General features: G+C 31.8%; 2 protein-coding genes across 3 annotated transcripts in view; both read right to left on the reverse strand.

The window, feature by feature from the left end:
• LOC143042076 (von Willebrand factor D and EGF domain-containing protein-like) overlaps positions 1 to 1,066 on the reverse strand; it is a 42,320-nt gene extending 41,254 nt beyond the window's left edge. For both annotated transcript variants that reach the window (XM_076214317.1, XM_076214318.1), the window contains exons 1-2: positions 723 to 1,066; positions 167 to 264 (exon numbers count right to left, since the gene is read on the reverse strand). In XM_076214317.1, coding sequence (XP_076070432.1) covers positions 167 to 264; positions 723 to 854 — 230 coding nt within the window. In that variant the 5' untranslated portion in view covers positions 855 to 1,066. The remainder of the gene's footprint in view (positions 1 to 166; positions 265 to 722) is intronic.
• A 2,592-nt stretch (positions 1,067 to 3,658) lies between these two features.
• On the reverse strand, positions 3,659 to 17,532 carry LOC143043040 (oncoprotein-induced transcript 3 protein-like). Its single transcript, XM_076215538.1, has 5 exons — positions 17,415 to 17,532; positions 14,636 to 14,836; positions 6,406 to 6,591; positions 4,032 to 4,098; positions 3,659 to 3,686 (listed from the first exon to the last, which is right to left on the reverse strand). Exons 1-5 carry the CDS (start codon positions 17,491 to 17,493, stop codon positions 3,659 to 3,661), a joined length of 561 nt encoding a protein of 186 aa, XP_076071653.1. The 5' UTR covers positions 17,494 to 17,532.
• Between the last annotated feature and the right edge of the window lie 8,325 nt (positions 17,533 to 25,857).

The raw sequence follows: 25,857 nt of genomic DNA on the forward strand, positions 1-25,857 counted from the left end.
ATTATCTTAGTCGGTTTAAGACAAAGTCTATGTGACTAGTACTGCGATCGATTGTTTTTTTTTCTGGACAATTTTGAATTGGATAGATTTGGATATATTCTTGAAAGGTCAGAAATTTGAAATGATCCATTCGTAAGCGATAATACATGTGGAATATGAAACGTACCTTCTTTTATTCCAATAGCATGCTACTGGAATAGTTAAACGGACAGGTATGGTAAGCGGTGACTTCTCGTTTACAACATAATTGTTTTCTTGAGTTATCTAAAATTTAAATGATTATGACATGCTTGATATAAAAAGAGTGTTTCTCGTATAGATTAAACCGTTGGTTTTTCTGTTTGAATAGTTTTACATTAGTCATTTGAGGGGCCATTTATATGTTGCTGTGCTGTATGAGTCCAGGCTCAGTGTAGACGGTCGTTCTTTGACCTGTCATGATTTACTTTATACAAATTGTGACTTAGATAGAGAGCTCGAGTTGTATAATTGGCACTCGTACAAGATCTTTTTATATCTATTTTGTAGACAGCAATTTGCATTTGAAGAATGGGATATGATGACCTTGCAAATCATCGTTTTATTGAAACATTACATACTCCGTGTCGTTTCATCATAAGAACAATCCTTCGTTTTGAAGTTAAATAACTCCATAAAAATTTGTAATATTATATACACTGTAGGTTAATATTTTTTTGATAAAACATGTCTATAGTTAATACCTTGATACCAGCAAAAAAATGCTCTGAACGATGTTCTGGACTAGGGGATCCAAATCCATTTCCCCTTACTTTCATTGAACAATTAACAATGAAGTTTGGTCGAAATTTTGACGTCCACGTATGTTCTTTCATTGCACCTAGACCATCATCGATATCAGTTTTCGTCAAGTTAAATGTTCTAGCCTCTTTTATTTCTAAATCATTGATATACCATCTGACATCATATATGTAATCCGACTGAAGGTCATTTGCATGACACTCAAGTTTTACTTTACTGTATGTAAAATGTTGTATATCTTCTTCCTCTTGTGTTGGCTTAACAAATGGAGAAACCGATATATCGGGAAACTCTACAAACAGAAGGACAAGATCAGATAATGCAACTTTTATAATTAGAATTTGTGCATAAAAAATATTTTTTTCGTTTTTTTTCCATATTTAATATGCATGATAAACGCATAATTTATAAGACAGATATAGTGCATTTTATGTATGTGTCGCATTGAAATATTTTTCACATTATACTCTCGATATATATAATTCAGCTAGTTCTTTATTCTTCTCATAAATCATGTTTTAGCAGTCTGTTTTACAGAGTATGTATTTTTCCCAAAACACGGGTTACATAAAAAAAACAGGTGTTCCGCAGGGCGCAGCTATATACGACCCAATGGTCGAACCCTGAACAGTCGGGGCAAGTTTGGTCACAATATTCAAGCTTGATACTGACTGAATTTGCATTGTGATCAAATGTTTTTACATAATATTTGTTTTTGTCACAAAATCAATGTGGTCAAAGATCTAACAAATATATTGCACAAAACTGTACAACTGAAGATTTTTTTCTTGAAACTTACCAAACACTATAACGATCAAAACCAAGGAGTAAACAAGGACTCATAAAACCAAAGGAAATTTACATCAACAGTTATAAATAAGAAATAAGAAATAACACGAACTCCACTAAAAACCGGGAGTGAAATCAGGTGTTCCGGAAGGGTAAGCATTTTCTGCACCGTATACGGAACCCGTCGTGTTATTTCTTTGTTTAGTTCAGTAATGATTGAAGGTTATTATGACTGAGGAAGAATATCAGATATGATTTCTGACACACTTTTGTCATAATGACCAATCAGCTCATGATGGCAACCGTAAAATTTCTTGAGTGATGACCTTAATTTGTTTGATTCATGCCCTGTCTTAGCAACTTTTGAGAAAGCAGTATTCCTCGTTCAACAAAATCAACGTACTTTGAGCTAGCTCTAAAGTAACGTATCAATCGAGAAGAATATACTCCATATCTAGTGCCGCTGGGATCTTGCTACACAGAAATGGAAAGTTGACTATAGGAAAATTAAAATCATCGCGTTTGTCATACATTTTGGTATTCAACCTACCATCAGTAGTCATTCGAGAAAAAGGTCTAAATATGAAGCAGATTTATCTGTGTCGGTAGTATCTTTAATTTCAAGTTCCCTTGGATATATTTAATGTAAGTGATCACTGAATTTATTATCATTAAGACAGTACATCATCAATATACCGAAAAGTGAAATTAAAAGACTGTGCTAATTTCTTTTCTTCTTTCTGTACAAGCCCTTGTATAAATTCTGCTTCATAGGAATATAAAACCAAATCTGTAAGTAGAGGAGCGCAATTGGTACCCATTGGGATTCCAATAGTCTGTTGGAAGACTAAACCTCCAAATTCAACAATTATGTTGTCAATTAAAAAGTCCAGCATGGCAGTGATATCCTCTTCGGTGTATTTTTTCCTTGACTCTGTCTTATTTTTTTACAAAGTAAGCTGAATTCCAGCCCAGAACTAGATATTTAAAACGTCTTGTGCCCTTTTTGTTAAGGAAACATCAGCTGACGAGTTCTTTCATTCGAGTTTTAAGTTTAGTATGTGGAATAGTGGTATAAAAAGTTGAAAAAGCAAAGGTTTAAATGTTGGATAAAATTTTTCAAATTTTGAAAAAAAAGGAATAAAAAAAAGGAATCCCTTAAAAAAATGGTCAACAAAAATTACCCCCCTAACTTTTTGAAACCCCCCATAGAGCAATAACCCGTAAACTCAATCCCATGCTTTCTTATGTAGTATTGAACCTTATAGTACAATTTCAGAGAGATACATACACTTAAACACAAGTTATTGTCATGATTGTTTGGAAACTAGAAACATGCTTCTTTTTGGCCCTTTTTAGGCCCCTAATTCCTACATATTTTGGTCAATTAACCCAAAACTTAATCCCAGCCTTCCCTTTGTTATATGGTACATTGTGGTACAATTTCTGAGAGATCCATAAAATTACACACAAGTTATTGTCTGGAAACTAGAAACATGCTTGTTTTGGCCCCTTTTTGGCCCTTAATTCCTAAATTTTGACCCCATAACCCCGAAAATGAATCCAAACCTTCTACTTGTGGTTTTAAACTTAGCGGTATAATTTCAGAGCAATTGGAATACTTGTACACAAGTTATTATCCTGAAACTAGAAAAATGCTTGTTTTGGGCCCCTTTTGGGCCCCTTATTCCTAAACGGTTGGGACCATCCTTTTGTGGTATTGAACCTTTTGAAAAAAAATCATAAAGATTTATTAACTCAAACTTAAGTTATTACCCGGAAACCAATGTGTCTTCGGACGACGCAGACGACGATGCAAACGACGACGACATCATACCATTATACGATCCCAAATTTGTTTTGGGGTCGTATAATTACTTGATACATTTACAAAATTTTACTGATGCCAAAATGTACACTGTATATGAGTAGGCTGATGATTATTGAACATCTGTTTTACAGACGACGGACAACATCAAATTGTCAAAAGCATAATTCCCACCTTATTTCTCGAGTTGACTCTTATACGTACAGCACGGGTCGCAGTAGACTAAAAGATGATTGCAAAATAAATACAAATAACTTGTTTTTACAGTGTGGCCGTGGTTGTGTCCATGCTATATCAAAATTTATTCAAAATATTTTTTTCATTTATACTAGTTACACTTTATTAATGGTTTGTCAAATTTCAATAATCAAAGTAAATGTATTTAGTATGTATATGTTGGCAAGCATTTATATTTCATTAGGCAAACAGCAGTACATTGTTGATTACGTATTTGTTACTGAATTGAATGTTCACTGATATTTATTTTTTTTACATATAAGTTAAGAATATGGTAATTTAACACGATTCTTTCGGTTTATAATCAACAGTACATTGAGTTAAATTTCGTGATAGTATCGCAAAATATGCATATATATGCATGATATTATTTAGTAAGAGGATAACTTCCTTATACTCGCCTCCACATCCAGGTGTAAATTCTGTATCTGAAGAGGTTCCTGCTGGACATGGCTGTTCCGTGCCTACAATACATTTTCGACATTGGAAGAGTAAAACAAAAGATAGACAAAAATTGACATAAACCTCCAAACTGAAAAAGCAAACAATAATATTATTGTTATAATGTTCATGTTTGATATAAAGAGTTATAATCGTGAACTGACAGTAAGTGTTGTAGCATATTGTAGCATTAAATCTATCATAAAAAAATATAATAACCGATAAAATTAGTATATTTGTCAAAATGCGTCTTACATGTATAAAAAATCCGCTAAAAGTGTTCAAAATAAAACAAAAAATGAGTTCCAGCCGCTTCATTGGATATTAAGAGATAACTCTGGTTTTATTATTATCGGGAGTCACTCAAATTTATACTTTTACAAAAACTTATTATAAAGAAATGTATGAGGCAAGATTAATTAGGTTTGAGTTTATGAATGCTTACAACAACTAAAATAATTTACTCCAGGACAGAGCGACTACAAAATGACTACAAGTAAATCATGTGTACAATCCTTAAACAATGATAATTAAACAGTTTATACAATGCTTAATTTATTACCTTAATTTGACATTTGAATAGTGGCGAAAGATGCAAAACGGACATTCAAACTCATTAGATCACAATTAACTGACCATGGCATGACAAACACTCATATATATCGGCGGACAAACTGCAGTATACAAATAACAAAATAGAAGCAACAAGAGCCCAACACAAATTAATTTCATGTGATTCGAATGAATATGGATATCCTGTCGTGATAAGGAATTTCAAGCTCTCTTATTAGTTTATGAAATATGTGACTCTCTGTAACACCCTTTGTTTTGAGTAAATAGGTATCAAAGGTACCAGAATTATAATTTAAGAATATACCCAGACTGCAATAGTATTAACATTGTTTCAAGGCATGATATAACCACCTGTGTAATACAAACAAAGGGAAATGCTGTATTATTGTCAACGAGACAAATGCTGTACAATTACACTTAAGTCAACTTAAGTGCAGGGTGATAAGATAACGTACACTTACAATCCGATAACCCATGAATTCAACTACATTTTGATACTGTGAACATGTTGCTTAATATTTTTTAAGTATATACGTTTTGCAACGAATCATTCAATAGGTAACAAGTAGTATTTTTTGAAGCGTCACAAAACTGTTTAAATTATGATTTAGAAATTATTTCTTCTGAAATATTGTGTTACTATGCATGTAATGCCACTTTCTTTAATACATAAACATGTTGAAATCTACTTTATGTTAAAACATGTTTAAACAAGAATGTGTCCACAGTACACGGATGCCCCACTCGCACTATCATTTTCTATGTTTAGTGGACCGTGAAATTGGAATAAATTCTCTAATTTGGCATTAAAATTAGAATGATCTTATCAAAGGGAACATGTATACTAAGTGTCAAGTTGATTGGACTTCTACTTTATCAAAAACTACCTTGACCAAAAACTTTAACCTGAAGCAGGACAGAAGGACGAACGAACGGACGGACGGACGAACGGACGCACAGACCAGAAAACATAATGCCCCTCTACTATCGTAGGTGGGGCATAAAAAGGATTATAAAAATACCGAACTCAAAGACAAATTCAAAGAGGGACAGTCCACAACAAAAGACAACATCAAACGTTGTCAATCAATTTAACAAGTGGAAAACAACTGTCCTACTCCTTACTTGGTACAGACATTAACCAAATAAAATGATGCGACGAATAAGTTTTCATAACTAGTTCATAAATAAATTACCAGCTTGAGAGACAGTGGATTATAGTTCCTATACATTGACAAGAGTAGGTGTGTAAACAGACAAAACATATGTAAAAAATTTAGTAGCACTTTTATAAAAGCTTGGCACTAAACATGTTATATTAACGTTTAATTGTAATTTCAGTACTTTATTTTACCATCTCCTATTTTTAATGACCTGACTTTGGTGAACTATTGCAGTTGCGTGAACTTTCAGACAGGTTAAATACTTTTGTTCGGTTTGATGAAGAAAAAAAATTAATGGAATAAGAAGTTTGAATAAACTGCAAAGGTGGAGACCAAAATTTACACGTCAAAGTTAAATACGAAGTCGAAAATAACAGACGAATAAGAAAACAATATAACGTTATTCTGAATCAACATGCAATTCGTATTTTTCTTCTTTCTTATCTATGATCAAGATGTTGCACCCTTGATCTTATTAACGACTTTTTTATGTACATGTATTCATGTCTACATGTTAATAACATTACTATTGTTATATTGTGAATAAATATAAAAATATATACGGTAAATATATATGAGTTATGTTTTTCTTACCAAAACAGTACGCTGAACTGCATGCTGCCACTGGAACTAAATAATACACCAGGAACCCATTGCATCCTTTTATCCGTATATCATGAGTTGTTTGGTAACAATTGCCACTGTAATGAGACCCATATGCTGTTCTATTCACTACTTCTCCTTCATTCGGAAAAATGTTTTCTCCAACATCAAGTGAGTCTTCAAAAGTAGATAAGTATAATTTAGAGGAGACGAAGTCCCCTATTACAGTAGAAAAAAAATCAATAATAAAAAAAAAACAAATCGGGAAAATGTCCCCATTTTTTTTATTGTACTTTTTTCATTCATGCTTACCCTTCCGGAGCACATGATTTCACCCCCGGTTTTTTGTGGAGTTCGTGTTGTTTCTTATTTTTTATTGATAACTGTTGATGTAAATGTCTTTTGGTTTTGTGAGTCTTTGTTTACTCCTTGGTTTTGATTGTTATTGTCTTAAAATCATTAACTTTTTTGTCAATATTTTTAATTCCCGTATTTGCGAAGAAATCTACTTCCTTTCTCTAGTCTCGTTTGTCATGAGACTTTGAGTGGAATATATATTAATAAGTCCGGTAAAATAAAGGAAGGAACACAATTACAATTTCATTTTTAACTTTTCTTTGATGTAAAAAAAAACGTTACCTGATGCGTTTCTATCACTCTTAAATCACTAACAATAGAACCAAAATCGGAAACGTCACGGTATTTCCGTTTCTTTTTTTAACAAGTTTTGAAGTAAAGGGAGCTGACTTCGCTTCTCAGTTTCAAAATACTTAACTTATCAAATCACTAGTTTATATTGATTGGGGATTAATAAAGAAATGAAAAGGGCAAAAAAAATATATATAAGTCAATATGCTTGTTTTCGAGATACAAGCCATTGAAATTTTGTCTGGAATAAAGGCAACAGTAGTATACCGCTGTTCAAAACTCATAAATCCATGGACAAAAAACAAAATCGGGATAACAAACTTAAACCGAGGGAAACGCATTAAATATAAGAGGAGAACAACGACATAACACTAAAATGTAACACATATAGACAAAATCCCACGAGAATAACAAATATAACATGTATATATAACATCAAAACCAAATACATGAATTTGGGATAGACAAGTACCGTGACACGTCTTATCGCAATGTGAATTTACACTCAAAAATAAGAGAAAACAAACGACACAACGTTATAATGTAATACACACAGAAACGAACTATAATATAACAATGACCATATTCCTGACTTGGTACAGGGCATTTTTAAAGGAAAAAATGGTGGGTTGAACCTGGTTTTGTGGCATGCCAAACCTCGCACTTTTATGGCCATGTGAAATATAACATCAAAATGACAACACAGGACTACAATATAAATAAATTGGAGAACACAATTGACAAAGAATCACACGAACAACAGCCAACAAAAGGCAACAAGTTCAAAATTTTAATATTTTTAATGGAAAATATTTTCTCTTGACTTTTCATAGCTTTATCATTAACAAGTTTATGTTCTCAAAAAAAAATTAAACAGATATTAAAATTTAATAAGACCTTATCATTACACATGTAAAGATTTGTAAAAAGAAAAATGGGAATCAATGGGCATTTTTTTCGGCATTCAAATTGATAAAACCAGAGGATTCCGAAAATGTAAAAAAAAAATTGAAAATCATGACAAGCGAACTTCCTTAAAATATGTTTGAATTGATAAAATAATAGATATAGAATTCGTCCCCTTTCACGGGTAATGCCTGCCTCATATAAATGAATTCAATGAATGTATCGTTATCAATCAAATGAAATTAACGAAAAAAGCACACAACTGTTTTCAGTAATTCATTGTTTCGATAACTATCGAAATAAATAAGAGAAATTCATCACCCCAACAACTGCGTCTTATAGATAGAGACCAAATACACATATGAACTCCTTACCAGTAACGATGAATTTATTTAGTAGAAAATGTATGAAACATAGATTTCCATTCACTGTAAGTTGATTAGCATTTTGAACGAGTTTGATTACACAAAACGTGATAGAAAGAGATAATCAAACGGCTTTTTTTCAAAACACATTCGTATAAAACTGAGACTTCAATATAGGTTGCATTTCTGTAAATATTTACAATGCATTTTACTATGCGAACTCACTTAACGGCTTAAACTGTACCACTTTCACTTTCATCGGATTTTGTCTAATGCCTAGTTCGTTTATTTGTATGTTACATTTTAATGTTGTGTTTCTGTTATATCTTTGTCCTCCTCTTATATTTGATACGTTTCTCTCAGTTTAAGTTTGTAACCCGGATTTGTTTGTTTTTTTCTATCAATTTATGAGTTTCGAACAGAGGTATACTACTGTTGCCATTATTTAATCTGAAGCTTTCAAAAAAAACCTTTTTTTTCAAAGGTCCAAATATAGGGCTTTGCAGCATATATACGTTTATATGTCGCAAAGAGTTTAAACTAACACTAAACTTCTTAACAACCCCTACCTCAACTGTACGGTTACCAAACATTTCAATATAAACAATATTATCATGTATGTTTACTGGTAACATTCCCAAGTTATATCTCTATGAGAGGCAACCTCAACTGGAAACCAGCATGTAAACAAAAGGAGTTATCTACGAATATTATATTTCTCCCTTAAAGAAGCATGATTAGAGAAACAGCTGTATTTACAAAGTGTAACCTTTAATCGCAAGATCCTGCTCGAGAGATAATGTTGGTTTCCGGTTCATACGGTGTGTGATATTGAAAAATAGCATGTACACTTCATTACATACATATACCTCACGCAGTTGTTTTTCATATAACCTGACGTAATGACAGATAAGAGGTTTGAAATTACACCATACATATTAGTGGTTCGATAAAGTGTTTGCAACAGTTACTGCAATCGATGACATGACGTCATACAGATCTAAGGTATGAAAAAGCCTTTAAAACCGTGCTGATCTGATATCAGTACGAGTTGTTGATGCAGCACGCTTGTCGATCATTGTAATATACCGATTATATGTATTTACAACTAATTATATAATAAATGATACCAACAGAGTACATAATAAAAAAATGTGAAATGTGAAATAATCGTTTAATTTTAGGTTGCACTTACATAAATATAGACAATGAGATTTCCCATAAGAACTCCCTTTACGAATGAAAGTGTGACACTTTTACCTTGATGTTTTGTAAAGGATAATCATATATTAGCATGGAAAGCAGAAATTCAATACTATTTTACTCACAGGTAAAATAATGCATCTGTTATGCATATGCATTATTCTGTTATGCATATTTTTCAAACATTTATATGCCCCTATAACTTCTGAGAGTTTCATCGTATACTAGAAAAACTCATTGTCCCTCAATTCACTTTGGGTCATCCTCTAATTTTAATTTTCGGCGTTACTTTGTGTATTTATCTTGGTAACATTCCTAAAAGAGGGGCAACAGATACCAGATGATCAGCCAAACTCACAAATCGAAAAGAAACATGACAACGCCATGTATAAAAATGAAAAAGGCAAACAGACAAACAATAGTACACACGAAATAAAAAAGAAAAACTGAAGACTGAGCAACACGAACCCCACCAAACATCTCAGGTACTCCGGAAAGGTAGGCAGATACTGCTCCACATGTGGCATCCGTTGTGTTGATCATGTTATAACAAGACCGGTAAATAGTCTAATTCGGTAAGTCTCATTTATGAAAAGGTAAGGGGATTGTTGTTACAACGTCAGAAACATATCTAATATAATCTGTGAGGGCAGTTATTCCATAACAGTCAACCAACTCGTGATGCGTCCGTAATATTTACGAAGGAATTATTTCAACTTCATCACTTTGAACTCTTGGTTTAATAGCTACCTTGTAAGCAGCAACCCTTTGTCAAGGAAGTCATGGTAGGAAATACAAGCGCGTGAATATCGTATTGATTTGGAGATATATACTCCGTACGCAGTCGCTGTTGGAATACTAGTACTGCTTCTAAGAAATGGTAAGTTCATAATTTGGAATGGAAATCACCTCGTTTGTCGTAACGTTTTGTTTACAACCGACCCTCATTGTCAATTTCTAGATGTAAGATATGAGGAAGACTAAACTAATCAGTATCTATTGTATCTTTTATCTCTAGTTCGATTGGATAGATGAGTTCAATATAGTCACCAAATTTTGAATTATTTAATGAGAAAACAAAACGTCATCGATCATTTTGATAGAATCAGTTTCAGAGAAATATTTGTTGAATCAGTGTGATTCTTTACAAAGTAGAATTTACCCCTCCCTCTTTGATTTTGCTATTTGCCTAGGGACTTCCCGTTTTAAGCTTTCTTAGGAGTTCCGTATCATTGTAATTTTACCTTTCCCAAATAAATGTCTCTTCAGTAATACACGAGGCCAAAAAATATGAAAATCAAAAACTTTTAAACATGAACGTCTTATCAACCCAACATAAGAGAAAACAAAATTTAGCAGTCTGGCAAGGAATCAGAAATTTGCATTTATTTATCTTGATTATCGTCATTTGCTATCAACTGTTTCTCTCTGGATGCTTTATTTTTGGGCGCAGTATACTAGTAATCCACATTTTTAAAAAAACTCATTGACCAATAAATATTTTGCTTTTGCTCAAAATTATCTAGCTTCTTTCTAAATTGGAGGGAGTAAATTGGTGATATCCACATTTTAAATTATGTGTTTTTCGGTTCTTTGAAAAATTAGAATAAAATAAGTTTGATCATTGCATTTTATCAAATTTGGTATTGTTGCATGTAGTAGTGCATTTGTGATTTATCTTATATCTTGCAATGTTTTAGACTTTTCCCCACTATTTAATATGTTTTGGGACTGAAATTTAAAACAAAAAGCTTATGCTATCATATTTTGTTGGTAGGGAGGATGTCTAAGAATATTATTGGTCATATAAATGTTGATGAAAACACTTGAAGATACTTTGAATCATAAGGCATTATTCCAAAAGTAATGAAATGTTGGTTTCTTTTTTCTTTAGATGAATATAGAACAAGATTAGTACTTTCAAAATATCTATCATCGTCTAAATGTGAAATAAGCCGCATCTCCTATATATTTTAGGCAAAGGTAAACACATTTTTACTGTTTGTAGTAAAGACGTGTTAACAAAGAATGACTAATAATTGATTCTTAGATAAAGATCTGAGAGATCCTGCTACGGCATGGAACCAAATGTGTTTACGCTCTGTCAATTTTTTTCTATTTCCTGAAGCATAAGCCAGTTGAATATGCTGTTAAGACCAATTACTCATGATACTGTATACGATTTAATTTTACATGTACACATAGCTTTTGTCGTATTTAATTTTGGAATAGTTTTTTCAATTTATTTGTGTGCGTCAATATTTTAACATGTAACGTTTAAATAGAAATATGGAAAATCCGCTACTGCAAGTAATTGAACCTTCTTTTTTTCAAAGGGAAAAGTTAATATTTCGATTTAATTTAAAGGGGTTTGAATTCATACGGTTTTAAACACACATTAGTACAATATTTTGATAAAAGTCATTTTAACAAAATAAAACAGATATACAAATGTACATGATGTTCATTTTATTATTTACACAATAAGTTACTCGGAGAGTAAACGCGCGTTTACTTTTAAGTGCACGTAAAAATACACTTGTGACTTCTGATGTAAACGCCCCTTTACTACTGAAAAAACGGACACCGATTAAACGCGCGTTTACTCTGGAAGATATTAGCAATTCCTTTTTTGACCTCATTAACGATTTATTGTTAACGCAAAAATTAAAGGTTTGTCCAATTCAAATTTCATGACAACCAGGACACGTGACGCAGTAAATAAGGTTTTTTGAATTGGCGTTCAAATGAAAATGTCTTCCATCTTTAAACGTTTTCATTTGGCCCGTTTCCAAATATTTGCAATGTTGACCGCAACACTGCATCTTGAAGATCTGCAAAATTTAATTTCAAAGTCACTAATCTTTGATTCAAATCGAGCTCTGGTTAAGTGTGTCATTAGGCATTTAGGTTGTCTTCAGTTGTAAATCAAGCTCACTTAAAAAAACACTTCCAAACTCTTAAATGATGCACAAGTTCTTTTTTTTCATTCATTATGACTATAATGTATTGCAATTCGAAATTGACATATTTGACCTAAATACGACAACCGTTCATGCTGGCTGTTCAACAAAAAAAAAAACGTTCATAGAAGAGCCTACCCAAAATAGATCTAAGTGAAGACTTTTAAAGTATCACAACCTAAAACTACATGTTGATTGTTTTATGATGTTTTAACAAGTTGGAGTGGTTTTATACATTTACATGGCCATGAATGGTTGCTAGCTTATTGAAAACACGTCGAACAAATGCAATGATAAAACCCGACGAATTCCCTGTTATTATCGACGTACTTTTTTAACTTTACCGCATTTCAAAATATTTTTCTGATATACATGTGTAAACAGATCCGACAGTGTTACTTGGATGTACATGTCTTTTCAGATATGACCATATATGACCGTTTAACCTACTTGGGAAGTTCTACAAACGTTAACCCACACCATATGAAATTTTAAACATATTTTGACTAATGTTCTTCTTAACCGCATTAGTCATGGATTATATATATCATGTTTATTAACATATAGTTCGTCTCAAATTTACCCTTACATTGATGATATTGGATTTTGCGTTAGCAAATATTTGCTCCTCCCGCTGCGGGATTCGATACCATACTTCTATGACATCGGGGCGACACAACCTGTGTTGTATTCAGGACCATAAACCACTCGACCACCTAGGCTTCAAAATATTAACGCTATTAGTGGAGGAGGTAATGCCTTTTCCCGTCGGCATTGTTTAGGGTGGTATACACAGTATATATGTATTAGTTTTAGGTTTGCTTATTTGGTTTGTTTCAACTGTTATATTAATTGGTTTCCTGATGGTTTTTTTTCTATTCATCAGAGCTAATGTTATGTACATATGTACGACAAACAAAATTTCTTTTCGTGGATACAGGTTTTTCTTTCTTTCTTTCCAACTAAGGTTCCGTAATGTGTATTTTTCTAATTCGTCTTTTATACAAAGAAAATCCTGATTTTTTTACAAAGAAATGTATTTACATTATGTATACTACAAGCGAATTTACCTGATCAAACCGCTCTAGGAAAATAAGTTAGTTAACAGCATAATGCAAGTGGATTTAGTAATTTAACCTGACTTACATTTAACGCAATCAGTAGATAAGAAATTTTGTATTTAAAAAAAAAATTACCAACATAAAATATGGACAGTGTAGTAATTTTAGTATTTATAGTGATTTTACAACACGAACAACGTAAAATATGTTATTTGCAAGAAACATTCTATAATTCCAATTTCAAATTGAACAGATCAATATGGTCATTAATTTCCTGCCACTTTTAAAATTTCACAGCTTTGAAGCAGTCTGTATCTTTTAAATCTTGCCGCTTTTTACAAACGGTGCATTCAAATGTGTTCTCTGTCATTGCTGATACATTCTTTCAAGTATTTAACAAATGCAATACAAATAAAGGGGAAAAAATCTACGAATATATGAATTATGCATTTTCCACCTGGGCGAACTCTTAAAATTGAACAAAATGAAATATATTTAATTGCTGAGATATGTCAACAGTTTTGGTGTGTTGACCTATGCAAGAAAAAGAAGCCAACATTATAAAAGCTTAAATAATCGTCATGTAATACAGACTTTAGTTTAAGTTTGATTTTGAAAATTCAAGAAATGTTCGTATAATATATTACAACAATATTAATATCGAAAAAAAAGTTATAAGTATCAATTGATACAATTGATAAATCAATTGGAATCATCAATTAATCAACATAACGCCAAATGTTTTTCTTCTTTCATTTTAACTTCTATTCTCGTTCTTATCTTTTTTATTTATAGTATGTTCGATGACGCGGGAAGTAAAAAAAGCAGAGAGCCACAAATTTGCTACAACTTTAATCCACCCACCTCAACACATGTGTTAACAATCCAAATGTCAAACATGTTAATATAAACTATTTCTATATATTACAGCTTAATTTTAATCTTGATTCAGGGATGCCTTCCTTTTTTCATCATTGATTAATTATCAAAGCAATAAATTTAATTCACTCTTTATAATTGTAGCTAAAACCGGGATATAAACATGCTCCTCTACTTTTAACAGAATATCACTTACCGTTCGATAACCATATCGGTACAGCAGTATTGCATCTGAATCCACCCTCTACACATTCTGTTGGCATTCTGTCACCTTGTCCGCTAGTGATCCTGTACCAACCCGGTTCAAGAATATTGTCACATAGTTTGTTTGATGGATCAACTTCAAAAGCCACAGACCTGCGCCAGTTGTTTAGGTAATTAGCCGTAGCACATGGATCTGTAAAATAACAAGAAACTATAACATAACATTTTGTATTTAGCGCCACTATTGTGTTATTTCATGGCGGTCATATATTTTTGGTGAAGGAAGCCGGAGTGCCACCCCCCCCCCCCCAAAAAAAATTACAGTCCTTTTATAGGAAAACTGACAAAGCTAGACAATTGAGGCACCCGCATGATTGTGGTTCGAAGTCACAATCAAACACGATTACTCTGCAATTCAATATTAAATAATTAATGTATTTAACCTGTACAAGACTCATTGTCAAACCCTCTGTCATAAATTATCAGGACTATCTATTTAATAGAACATTTCAAAAAACGAAATAATATGAGAGTACAAAAAATGTAATTTAATTTAAACAGAAAACAATAAACGTGTTGCCAACATGTTATGCCACAAACACAATATATATATATATATACAACTCGTCTAAACATCAACCCAACAATGTTAGATCTGTAAATTTCCTTTCGCAAATTGTTTGTTCTTTCCTCGCCGGTATTCGAACCTGCACTGTAGCCGTCCCGCTAGACCACACGACCACCTGGGCTTCAAAAATGAAGCTTTCGGTGGCCGTGTGTTACCTTTCCACGTCAGTTTTAATCTAGAGTCGTACTTCAGTACATGATATATAAGGCATGAAGATGTTATTCTTACAGATCAGCTAAATTATCTATAGTAAAGGATCCTACAAATTAATGTAAGATACAGTCACAAAAAATATATATATAAACAAACAAATCTTTATTGAAAAATACGTTCAAACCTATGATAACGTTGGATAAAAACAGCAATTTGTTTACGTGTGCATGTTTAACAAATTGTGTTGTATAAGGGTCTAAATACAGCACAAACAACATTTTCCAAAAGGCAAAACAAGTGAAAAAGTATATTTAAACAAAACGCATTTGACTAACAGGTCCAACAACTGATGTTCTTTAACCCTGCTGACTGCTATTGGCGATTGCCAAAAAAATTGATTCCAAGATGTAACAAAATGGATCTTAAAATAAATTTAATACTAAACAGAAAACAATAAACTTGTGGTCAAGATCTTATACCACAAACATAAGGTGTCAATATTTTTTTTTACACCAGATATATATATACATATATACAATGTTGGCTTACAGATTGTGACTCAACTGCATGGGGTAATGTCCTAGCAATGTATAAGAGACAGGTAGAAGTCAGAAGTTGGATTTATTAATGTAACCGGTAGTTTCTGTCAAATCAAAATTATTTTTATTTTACAAAAATATTTAAATATCTTAATTGAAATCTATATTTTGTCTGATGTATACTGAATGCATTATGGGTTGTAGTTACCTTTAATTTAGGAATTGGAAATAATGAATGTCACCTTTTAACAAAATGCATCTTTTAAATAACATATTTGATATTAATCTAGGGCAATTATTAAATGCATGTATGGTTTTTATAACTTAATGGCTTGTATTCATTACAAAACTTCTGTACATGTTTTTTTCAAAAGAAAATTCTTCAATTTGTCCACATTAAGAAATAAAATTGTTTTTCTGAATTGTTCCCTTCCAGCAAAAACATTTGCCGACAAGTTTTCATTGTGCAGTTACCTCAGCGTGACCTTTCACGTAAAACGCCGGTAAATGCAAGTACGAAGGGGAAAACCAAATTGGCAGAGAGAGTCAGCAGTCGTAAAAATCGTTCCGTTATCGAAATAATTTATATCATATTGTACATGCTAAACACCTGCTTACATGACTATTTATACTTCTATTTTGATTGTTTACAAAGGTAACAGTAAACCTCGGCTTCGTAATACGACCATCAAATAGTTTTCAGCAGGAAATAATGATATGACGCTGCTGTTAACATTAGGCAAATGATACCAAAAAATAAAAAAGTCGTAGGTGTAGAAAAGATTTACTCAAAGCAGAATGATAAAGCCGCTATTTTACACGAATTATCTTTGAGGAAAATACTTTGCCATATTCGTTAGACCATTTGCAGGCACATGAGTCTTTAGTAACAGACTAAAGATGAAAAACAAATTGTTTGTATTGGCCTTTAATAAAATGAACTGAATGATTTTTCATTTGGCTGTTTATGTGATGCTGGAAATGCGATCACAACAAGTCCAAGGTGTAACAGTATTAACAGAGAAAAATGGCAATGGTCCAAATAAAAAATACTGCTTCGAGTATAAACAATTCATCTAATTAATATGTTGAGAGGCACACATACAGCACTAGAACATGAAATAGCATAAATTGGTATGAAATAAAATAATTAGAAAAAGTCAAACGTGAAGGTATCTTACAATTAAAGCATTGGTGCGGTCCCTTTTTACTGAAAAGGGCAATAAACCTAATAGAAAAATTAACAGAACGATTATCAGAAGAATTTATTAACGCCTTTTCCACAGAACAATAAGACAGTTTGATACATTTTATAATCAAGACGAAATCAAAAGATTTCCCATGAAAATTTGCGCACCACAAAATCAATAAATCATAACAAAAATGAGCAAAATCAAAAGGTCTTTCCGTTATCTAGTGTTAATATATGTTAGGGTATTGTGAGCACTTACCATCTCCTTTAACATCCAGTATAACACTGCAAAGTACTACAATTAGACTCCTTAATGCTGATATTGACGTGTGTTCCATTGAAAAACCAATTTCCAATACGGCTTAACATCAAGCAAACACTTACATATCATTAAAATTAAAGTTATGGAATTGTGATCTTTATTTATATATACATGTTATAACGCAAATAATGAACTAGCAACCAATCATTGGAAAATTATGATCTTCCGGGTTCATATTCATTATATTCTTTTCGAATTTAGTGGACTGTAAATGGAGCATATTATGTCTCTTGAAATTCAAAGGTTTAATTTTAAATCACATGAAACATAATTATTAGCATAAAAGACATTTTTGGAAATTCCTATCGTTAAATGCACTACAAATAATGTTTTATGAATCAAAAAAATATATAAAACACGTTACATCGAAGAATTAAAAGTAAATACCTTGACACATTATATAAAATTCTAAAAAATCAAACTTGCATCAACAAAAAAATTGATGAAAAGAAACCAATCTTAACCACTTTCAGCTCTTTTCTTCGTAGTCATTTTCCTGGTGATCCTATTGTATTTGGTCGAAAATTGTCTATAATTGTAACTAGTTGTAGCATATGCTTGACGTTGAAGTTGTTACATGTGTTTTTCAAATGCAAATACGTACTCTACATAATCATAGTGTGTCCGGTAATCGTGAAACTCGTATAGATTGTTTTATGTAAACCCGTCGAGACACTCCACATCAGATACGGCAGATTTGATTCACCTTTTCTCCATCGAATTATCAGCATGATATCAACACATTTTTTTGTCGTTAATAAAACAAAGCAAATAATGATGTTACATGCTTCAAACAGCATTGGTGCCATGTGTCCGACTTGTATTTTTCCGATTGGTTGTTTATCAGCTTTAAGATAATTTGTTTGGATGGGCAGGTTTGCATTGCTAACTCCAAATATTTTACCCTTTCCACATATTGAGACGAATGTACAAATATTTTGGTGTGCAATGAATATTTTCAAAAATTACTTTCCTATTGGAGAATCAGCTTACAGAATGCATTAAATTGTATTATTTTTTTTCTTTGGGGGAGGGTTAATTTTTCTGTGTTTTTTTTTTTTTATACATTGTTCTGTTACGTATATTCGAACGGATTGTATATGATCAGGACATTTTTGTCTTTTCTAGCAGTTGGCGTCTTCCGAAATTGTCATGGAAGCTTCTTTTGTTACAATTTATGAATTGAATACGAGTTACACCTGCATTCTAAAAGTTTTTAGTCTCGGTAAGCTGAGCTTATAATGTTGTCTTGAATAAACTTGTAGATGTAGATCAAAATCTCATAATTTTTTTTTCAATTTTAGAAGTTTAGAAGGTCAAAAAACATAACTTAACATCATCTAATAAATCTTAGTAATCAACTATGCAGTCATGTTTAGTCTTTCTGTCGATTTTAAGACGTATCCACTGTTGTTAATTCGGTGATTATGCTTATTTTATTTTTGTAGAGCTGGTCATACTAAAATGACCGTTTTTGATAAATCTGGTTTTCTAGTGTTAAAAAAAAGGAATTTGAAAGTTATCATGCCTGTATGATTTTAATTTCTTAATCATTATGGACATTATATGAATGGGATATTCTTCATCGGTCTGTTTTGGTCGTGATATAAGTGACCAAAGAAGCTATTCATCGATGGCTCACTTTTTCTCAGTTCCAGGGGATTCTGTTGAAGGGAATCATTGAAAGTTGTTTAAAACTGTGATAACATATGGTAAAATAAACATCAATGATATAACTGACTGATACCCCACGTACTGACAAGGAAGTTATTGAAATACAAAATAGGTATATGAATAAAATAATTACACGAAGTTGTTATACAATTCAAAGTAATGTTATCATGATCCTTCTTGTTAACAAGGGTTCTTTGAAGGAACGTTTCACGTGGATTTAAAAATATGCTACGTATTAATATACTACAATCAAGTCATCAAAATTGGTAATTATTTGTTATTTAAAAGGACATTTAGGTGCTTTTATATAAAAACTTCCAAAACTACCTTTAATTCTATTTATATCATGTAGTAATTATTTGTAAAATTTGTATTAGGTCACTGGGTTTTTCAAAAACGTCTACACGTGTTCATTGCAAGGAGATGGTTTTATTTTTAAATAAATGCAAGTGTCAGAAATTGACCACACATATTCATGATATTTAAAGGTTAAACTCATATCAATTTATGCTAATAAGGAATATAGAATATGATGTAAACTTAAAATAAGGAAATACTTTCGAAGAATATTAATCTACAATCCTTTAAGTTTAATATCATCATTATGATTAGATAAAACAATCATATTGAATAACAGTAATTTCATATCGACCGTCTTTGGAATGTCATTTGGTAAAGAATAAATAATATAAATTCAATAACAATATTTTAAAAACCAATAAGACTAACTATTTATTGCAGTATTATAAGCAGGTTTACTGACGTTATTTAGTATCTTAACGTAATATAGTGTTCTTGTATTTGTCTTTATGAATACTACTTCTACTGTTTATATAAAAAAAAAGATGTGATATGATTGCCAATTAAACAACTCACCACAAGAGACCAAATGATACAGAAATTAAGAATTACAGGTCACTTTACGGCCTTCAACAATGAGCAAATCCCATAGCGCATAGTCAGCTACGAAGGCCCTTACATGAAAAGTTAACACAATTCAAACGAGAAAACTAACAGCCTAAATGAAGTACAAAAAATTAACAAAAAACAAATATGTAACACATCAACAATCGACAACCACTGAATTACAGGCTCCTGGCTTGGGACAGGCACATACATACGAAATGTGGCAGGGTTAAACGTGTTAGAGGGATCAAAACCATTCCCCTAACTTGGGACAGTGGTGTTACAGTACAACATAAGAACGAACTATAAAAATCAGTTAAAAAATGTTCAACTCATCAGATGGATACAAATAGCAATACATTGACACAAACACATTGCACATGTTTAGTCTGCTTTGAATCATATCCATTTGATGTGGAGCTGATGCGATATCGTTTTGTTATAGTCCTTTTGGGGCCTTTCAGTTTGGTGTGAGCCAACGCTCCGCAATAATGTCCGCACTTTCGTACTTTAACCTATAATTCTTAACTTTTAATACATGATGGCTTTGATGGAGAGCTGTCTAATTGACATTCGTATTAAAATTATATACGTACTTAGTTTTGCCTTTATTTGATCACAACTTCATGGTGAACTTTTTAGTCTGATCACACCGTCACATTTCAATTTCAACGAACAGTAAATTTTAAAACCGTACTTAATCATGATTAAACATAGTAATCTTTAATGATGAACGTGTGCGTTTACTTAGTTTTAAGTTGATATGACTAACTTTACACTTTTACAATGATATCTTAATTTATCTAAGTTGTTGACACTATAACCTCATCATAAACTACTGTGACCAAAATATTTTTCCTATAAAGAGACGGACTTTTAAATATAATGACTATCTTATATCGTCGTCGGGGCATAACAAAATCATTAGTCGTGAATTATGCATAAGAAAAAATAGAAATGTTAAATAAAGGCAACAGTAGTATACCGCTGTTCAAAACTCATAAATCCAGGGACAAAAAACAAAATCGGGGTAACAAACTAAAACCGAGGGAAACGCATTAAATATAAGAGGAGAACAACGACATAACACCGAAACGTAACACACACAGAAACGGACCAAGCATCAGACAAAACACCACGAGAATACCAAATATAACATGAAAACCAAATACATGAATTAGGGATAGACAAGTACCGTGCCACGTCTGATCTCAATATCTCAATAACAATAACATTGTTACAAGAAAATATGTAAAACCATTTTATCAAAGTCTACATAAGTTCGACAGTGACATCGCTCTAATGCCAAGTATGTTTCAAATCGTTATAATAAACACTTATCTCCATTTTGTCACTTTGAAAAGGAGACATTAAAGCTCCGTTCCATGGGAATAGTCAATGAATCCGAGCGCAAAACATATTTTCATTTATTTCGCACAATATGTTTCAGCTGTGCGCACATTATAAATATAATGTTTGCACAGCTTAAATAAGTTGTGTGCACAATATATTATGTTGTGCGCACAGCTGAAACATATTTGTTTTCCATGTCTTTAGTCGGGCTCCGTAGTTATTCAGTTGTTTGATGTGTTTGAGCTTTTGATTTTGCCATTTGATTAGATACTTTTTGTTTTGAATTTACTAGGAGTTCAGTATTTTTGTGATTTTACTTTTTTCTGTACATCCCGTCATAGTTCTGTGATAAATTGTTTGATTTTTTGTTTTCATGTTTGCTTGTGTGCTTTGTCCATACGCCTTTTTGTGTTCCTTGTTACATATGACGTGACTCCTTACTTACACATCCGGCCATTGTGTTATTGCGCTATCATAATGGTAAATTTTTGCATTCTTGTCTTTCATTATTGCTAATGTGCTTTGTCTTTCTGCTTTTTGTGATACTTGGTTACCTATTTTATTTGTTATTGTGATTCAGATTATTACCCTGTGTTGACTGCTTTAATCCTTTTTTTAACATGTCAACCCATGATGTATGTCTTTTTCTTTTGTTCACACATCGTTGTCAAAATAATTGAATTTCATACTACTACCATACAAGTGAAAGCTTTAGCTAGCTACAAACACACTAACGAATGATAATGGATGTACCAAGTCAGAAATATGACAGTTGTCATGCATTCCTTTGATGTGTTTGAGATTTGGATTTAGGGATGTTCCGTATTTTTGTGATTTTACTTTTTTCTTACACAACCGAATATCCCGTCAAGATATATTGAAACGTCATCCATAAAGCTCACATTTATCAGTAAATGAAATCAAAACCTTCAAGAAGTATATAACAACTAGTGTTGAATTTGTCAAAACAATAGAATTTACACGATACTTAACACGTTAAGACATTTATTGGTCAACAAATGGTGTTCATTAATAAACATATGTCTATACAATATTTCAAGCTCTTTTCCTTCGAATAATAAAGTGTGATTTTAGTTTACAAAAGGCAAAATAATAATTCACCAACCACAATAAAAAAATAAATAAAAACAAATAATTATCAGTAAAGTTTGTATAAGATTCCAAACGTGTAGTGTAGCTAACTCTATTCACCAAACCGTTTTATCAGTTTTAGAAGTGATATTTTCATATATCGATTAATCCAGTTTTATATTTCTGTGTTAGGAAAAGCATATAAGTCCTTCTTTTCACAATCTAAATATCTGTCCTGATTAAAGTTTTCCCAGGAGAGTTGTTTGTCATGTACATTTTATTAATCTTTAATTGATCTCTGTGTGAATGTGTTTGCCATTTTGGGGCATGATTAAATTTTCCTGTTTTAAGATTTTGGTTTACTGTCTTATAAAACCGCAAAATCCCACCACATACATCAATTAACTTCTTATTAATACGTAAATGAGAATAATCAAAATACTGGTATAGCCTTGAAAGAAACATAGGGTTGTGAGGGGAAAGAATACCGTTGCTTGTCATTCCAAAAATAGGAATTTTGGCTGAAACGTAATCGTGGTTTTCACATATCTTTCCCTAGAAATAGAAGAACAAATTTTCAGTTAGTTTTTGATCTTGTACACTTGGCAAGATATTTTCGACCACGTCAAAGAGCATTGAATGCATTTGTTAAATAATCTATCAATACACAAATCACCTTTTGTTTAACATGGGATTTAATACAAATCGGAGGAAACATACACTCGAATTTATCAATACTACATTGTCATGATTGTTCAACGGACCAACTTAAAATTTTAAAAACTTTTTAAAGAAAGAATAGTGTTTTATTAACTGGTTTGCTTATTCATATTTCATTATTGAGGATATTTAAAGTTATATTTATTTACCTTTAAAGTAAACATGCTTTTAAAGAACATTGGCTATCAAGTTAGAAAATCTATATTATTTTGGGTTTTCCCTTCCTCATTTGTAAATTTAAGTTAAATATTAGTTTTGTAAAGTGTTTTATGTTACCTTGAATAAAATATGTTTTAATTTGAATTCACAGTCCAGTAGCGTCTGCTGAATTATATTTCAAAATCAACTTAACTGAAGTCGTGCTTCTGGTTATCTATCAGTTTCTTATCTTTATATATTCCGTCTTTAAATATATAATGTTAAGCACAATATCTAAAAAAACGTTTTTAACGATTGACAATGTAATTGAAGAGGACAAGATACCATTAGGGACAACAATTTATATTGTATTTCGAAAGTTGTCCAATTTTATGATCTTTATATCTTTCATAACACATTGGGATTCTATTTAAATATTTGCCACTTAATTTTCAAACACTCACGAAATGCTGAAATATGAAAGGAAAAAGGGGTATTATTTTTATTTATTGACAGACACATAATAGACTCGTTATAAGTTATAAGGAAAATAGTTCACTATTTGTTTACCGAGGTTACCGAGTTCAAATGAGTTCTGATAGCATTATTTCGGTCTATTTTTAAAATAAAAAAAAATGAGCAAAATCTATTACTTTTCAAGTTACAAAAGCTTTTAAAAATAACATGCCTTAACAGAAACTTAGTGGAACTGAATATTTATCATGTTTATTTTTAAATCAAAATCAACAAGAATACATCCAATATGTTTTCATAAATATAACGTGAGGGTGTCAAAATTGCACATATTATGTCAGTTTAAATAGACCTACATTTATTTATGAACACAACTAATGTTCCGTTTTATTTTGTAGATGTATGCTTATTTACTATATGGTTTCACCAACCTTATTTTGAGTCCATATTGAATCCAATGAAAAATGGTTTTGAAGAAACCCTCCAAACGATTCATGGTTCTGTAATAAGGAGTACTTAAATCACAACAATGCTTAAATGCACATCTTGAATAATGGAATAACAGATGTATTGTTTTATTTCTTCAAATACTAAGAACAACATGAACAATTTGACATAAGTCCATGCATTGGGTCATCAGTGCTCTTCAACTTTGTACGTGTTTGGCTTTATAACTATTATGATCTGAGCGTCACTGATGAGTCTTGTGAAGACGAAAAGCGCGTCCGGCGTATTAAATTATAATCCTGGTACCCCTGATAACTATTTACTATTCATGTTTGAAGAAAAAGGATGCTTGAAACATATTTTACCTGTTTAATTTTCTAAAGATCACTTTTTGTAGATGTCACATATCGACCGTACATTTTACTTTTTAAGTAAACAAATTCATCTGTTGATATCAATACTGTGAACGTTTAATTACATTTAGCTTTAACATATTCATATTACACTTTGTTTGGACTTTACTCGCCAATGGTTTCACGGGAGGCTGAAAGATAAATTCCTGAAATGTTCACCCCGGAACGTGTATCGAACCAGGAACCTTTGTATATGTGACCCGATGCCCTTACCACTACACCACGGCTCTCCGTTTAAAATTTTAATAAATGAACCTATTCCATGTTGAAAGATGTGCATAAGGCACATTACAACTCGTTCAGTCTCTAAATAGACTTTTAAGATGCCCACTGCTTATTTTCTCAGATGTTCGATTTGGGTGTTCAGTGCAATATGTGTTCAGCTCCGTTAAAAATTGAACCGTATATAGCTACTAAAAAGCCATTAAAACAAAATAAAAATATGGGATCACCGTTCATTTAAGCTCACAATCTGCTTGCGAAAGAAGCATGCATTTTTGTTTAGGGATATTTTTTTGGTTGAACTAATAGGGGGAAAAGGTAATTTCGAAATTAAAATAAAATATATACATGTTACAGAAATCGTTTAAATCTTACAATAGTTTAGTTTCAGTCCAGGTTATTTGAAAACAAATAATAAAGAATAAAGGTCACCAATGAGCATTTTCAATGATAGAAACATTTCAAAGTCATCTGAGGCCATAACAAATTAATTTGTTTCGTTGATGTCTGTACCATATCATAAACAAAGTAACAACTAAAAGTGTAATAAACAAAATTTGTAATGAAAAAGAAAGTTAAAAAATTTGCTGAATTTGTTATATTCTCAATCCTCCTTCAGAAGAATATTTAAATATAACTAGAGGGTCGAAAGGGAATGTGTCGTTAACCTCGGTACTTGAGCATATTCAACATAGGACACTCTTCGACATTGTAGACAAGAATAGAATTCATTACAAAAAATATGTGTTATTGGTCATTTAAAGTTTTCCATTATATATTGCAAAACGCAACAATTAAAGATAAAATAGTAATAAGGAGTTGTCTGCCTTTTTCTCATTATTGTCCTCATTGTAGTGTTGTGGTTTTTGCTGATTATTTTTCCCAGCAAAGGTTCTATCTCGCTATTATCATTTCATTTTTTTAAGACAAAAAACGCAAAA

The sequence above is a fragment of the Mytilus galloprovincialis genome, chromosome 8 (genome assembly GCF_965363235.1).
Source record: "Mytilus galloprovincialis chromosome 8, xbMytGall1.hap1.1, whole genome shotgun sequence".
Classification (NCBI taxonomy): domain Eukaryota; kingdom Metazoa; phylum Mollusca; class Bivalvia; order Mytilida; family Mytilidae; genus Mytilus; species Mytilus galloprovincialis.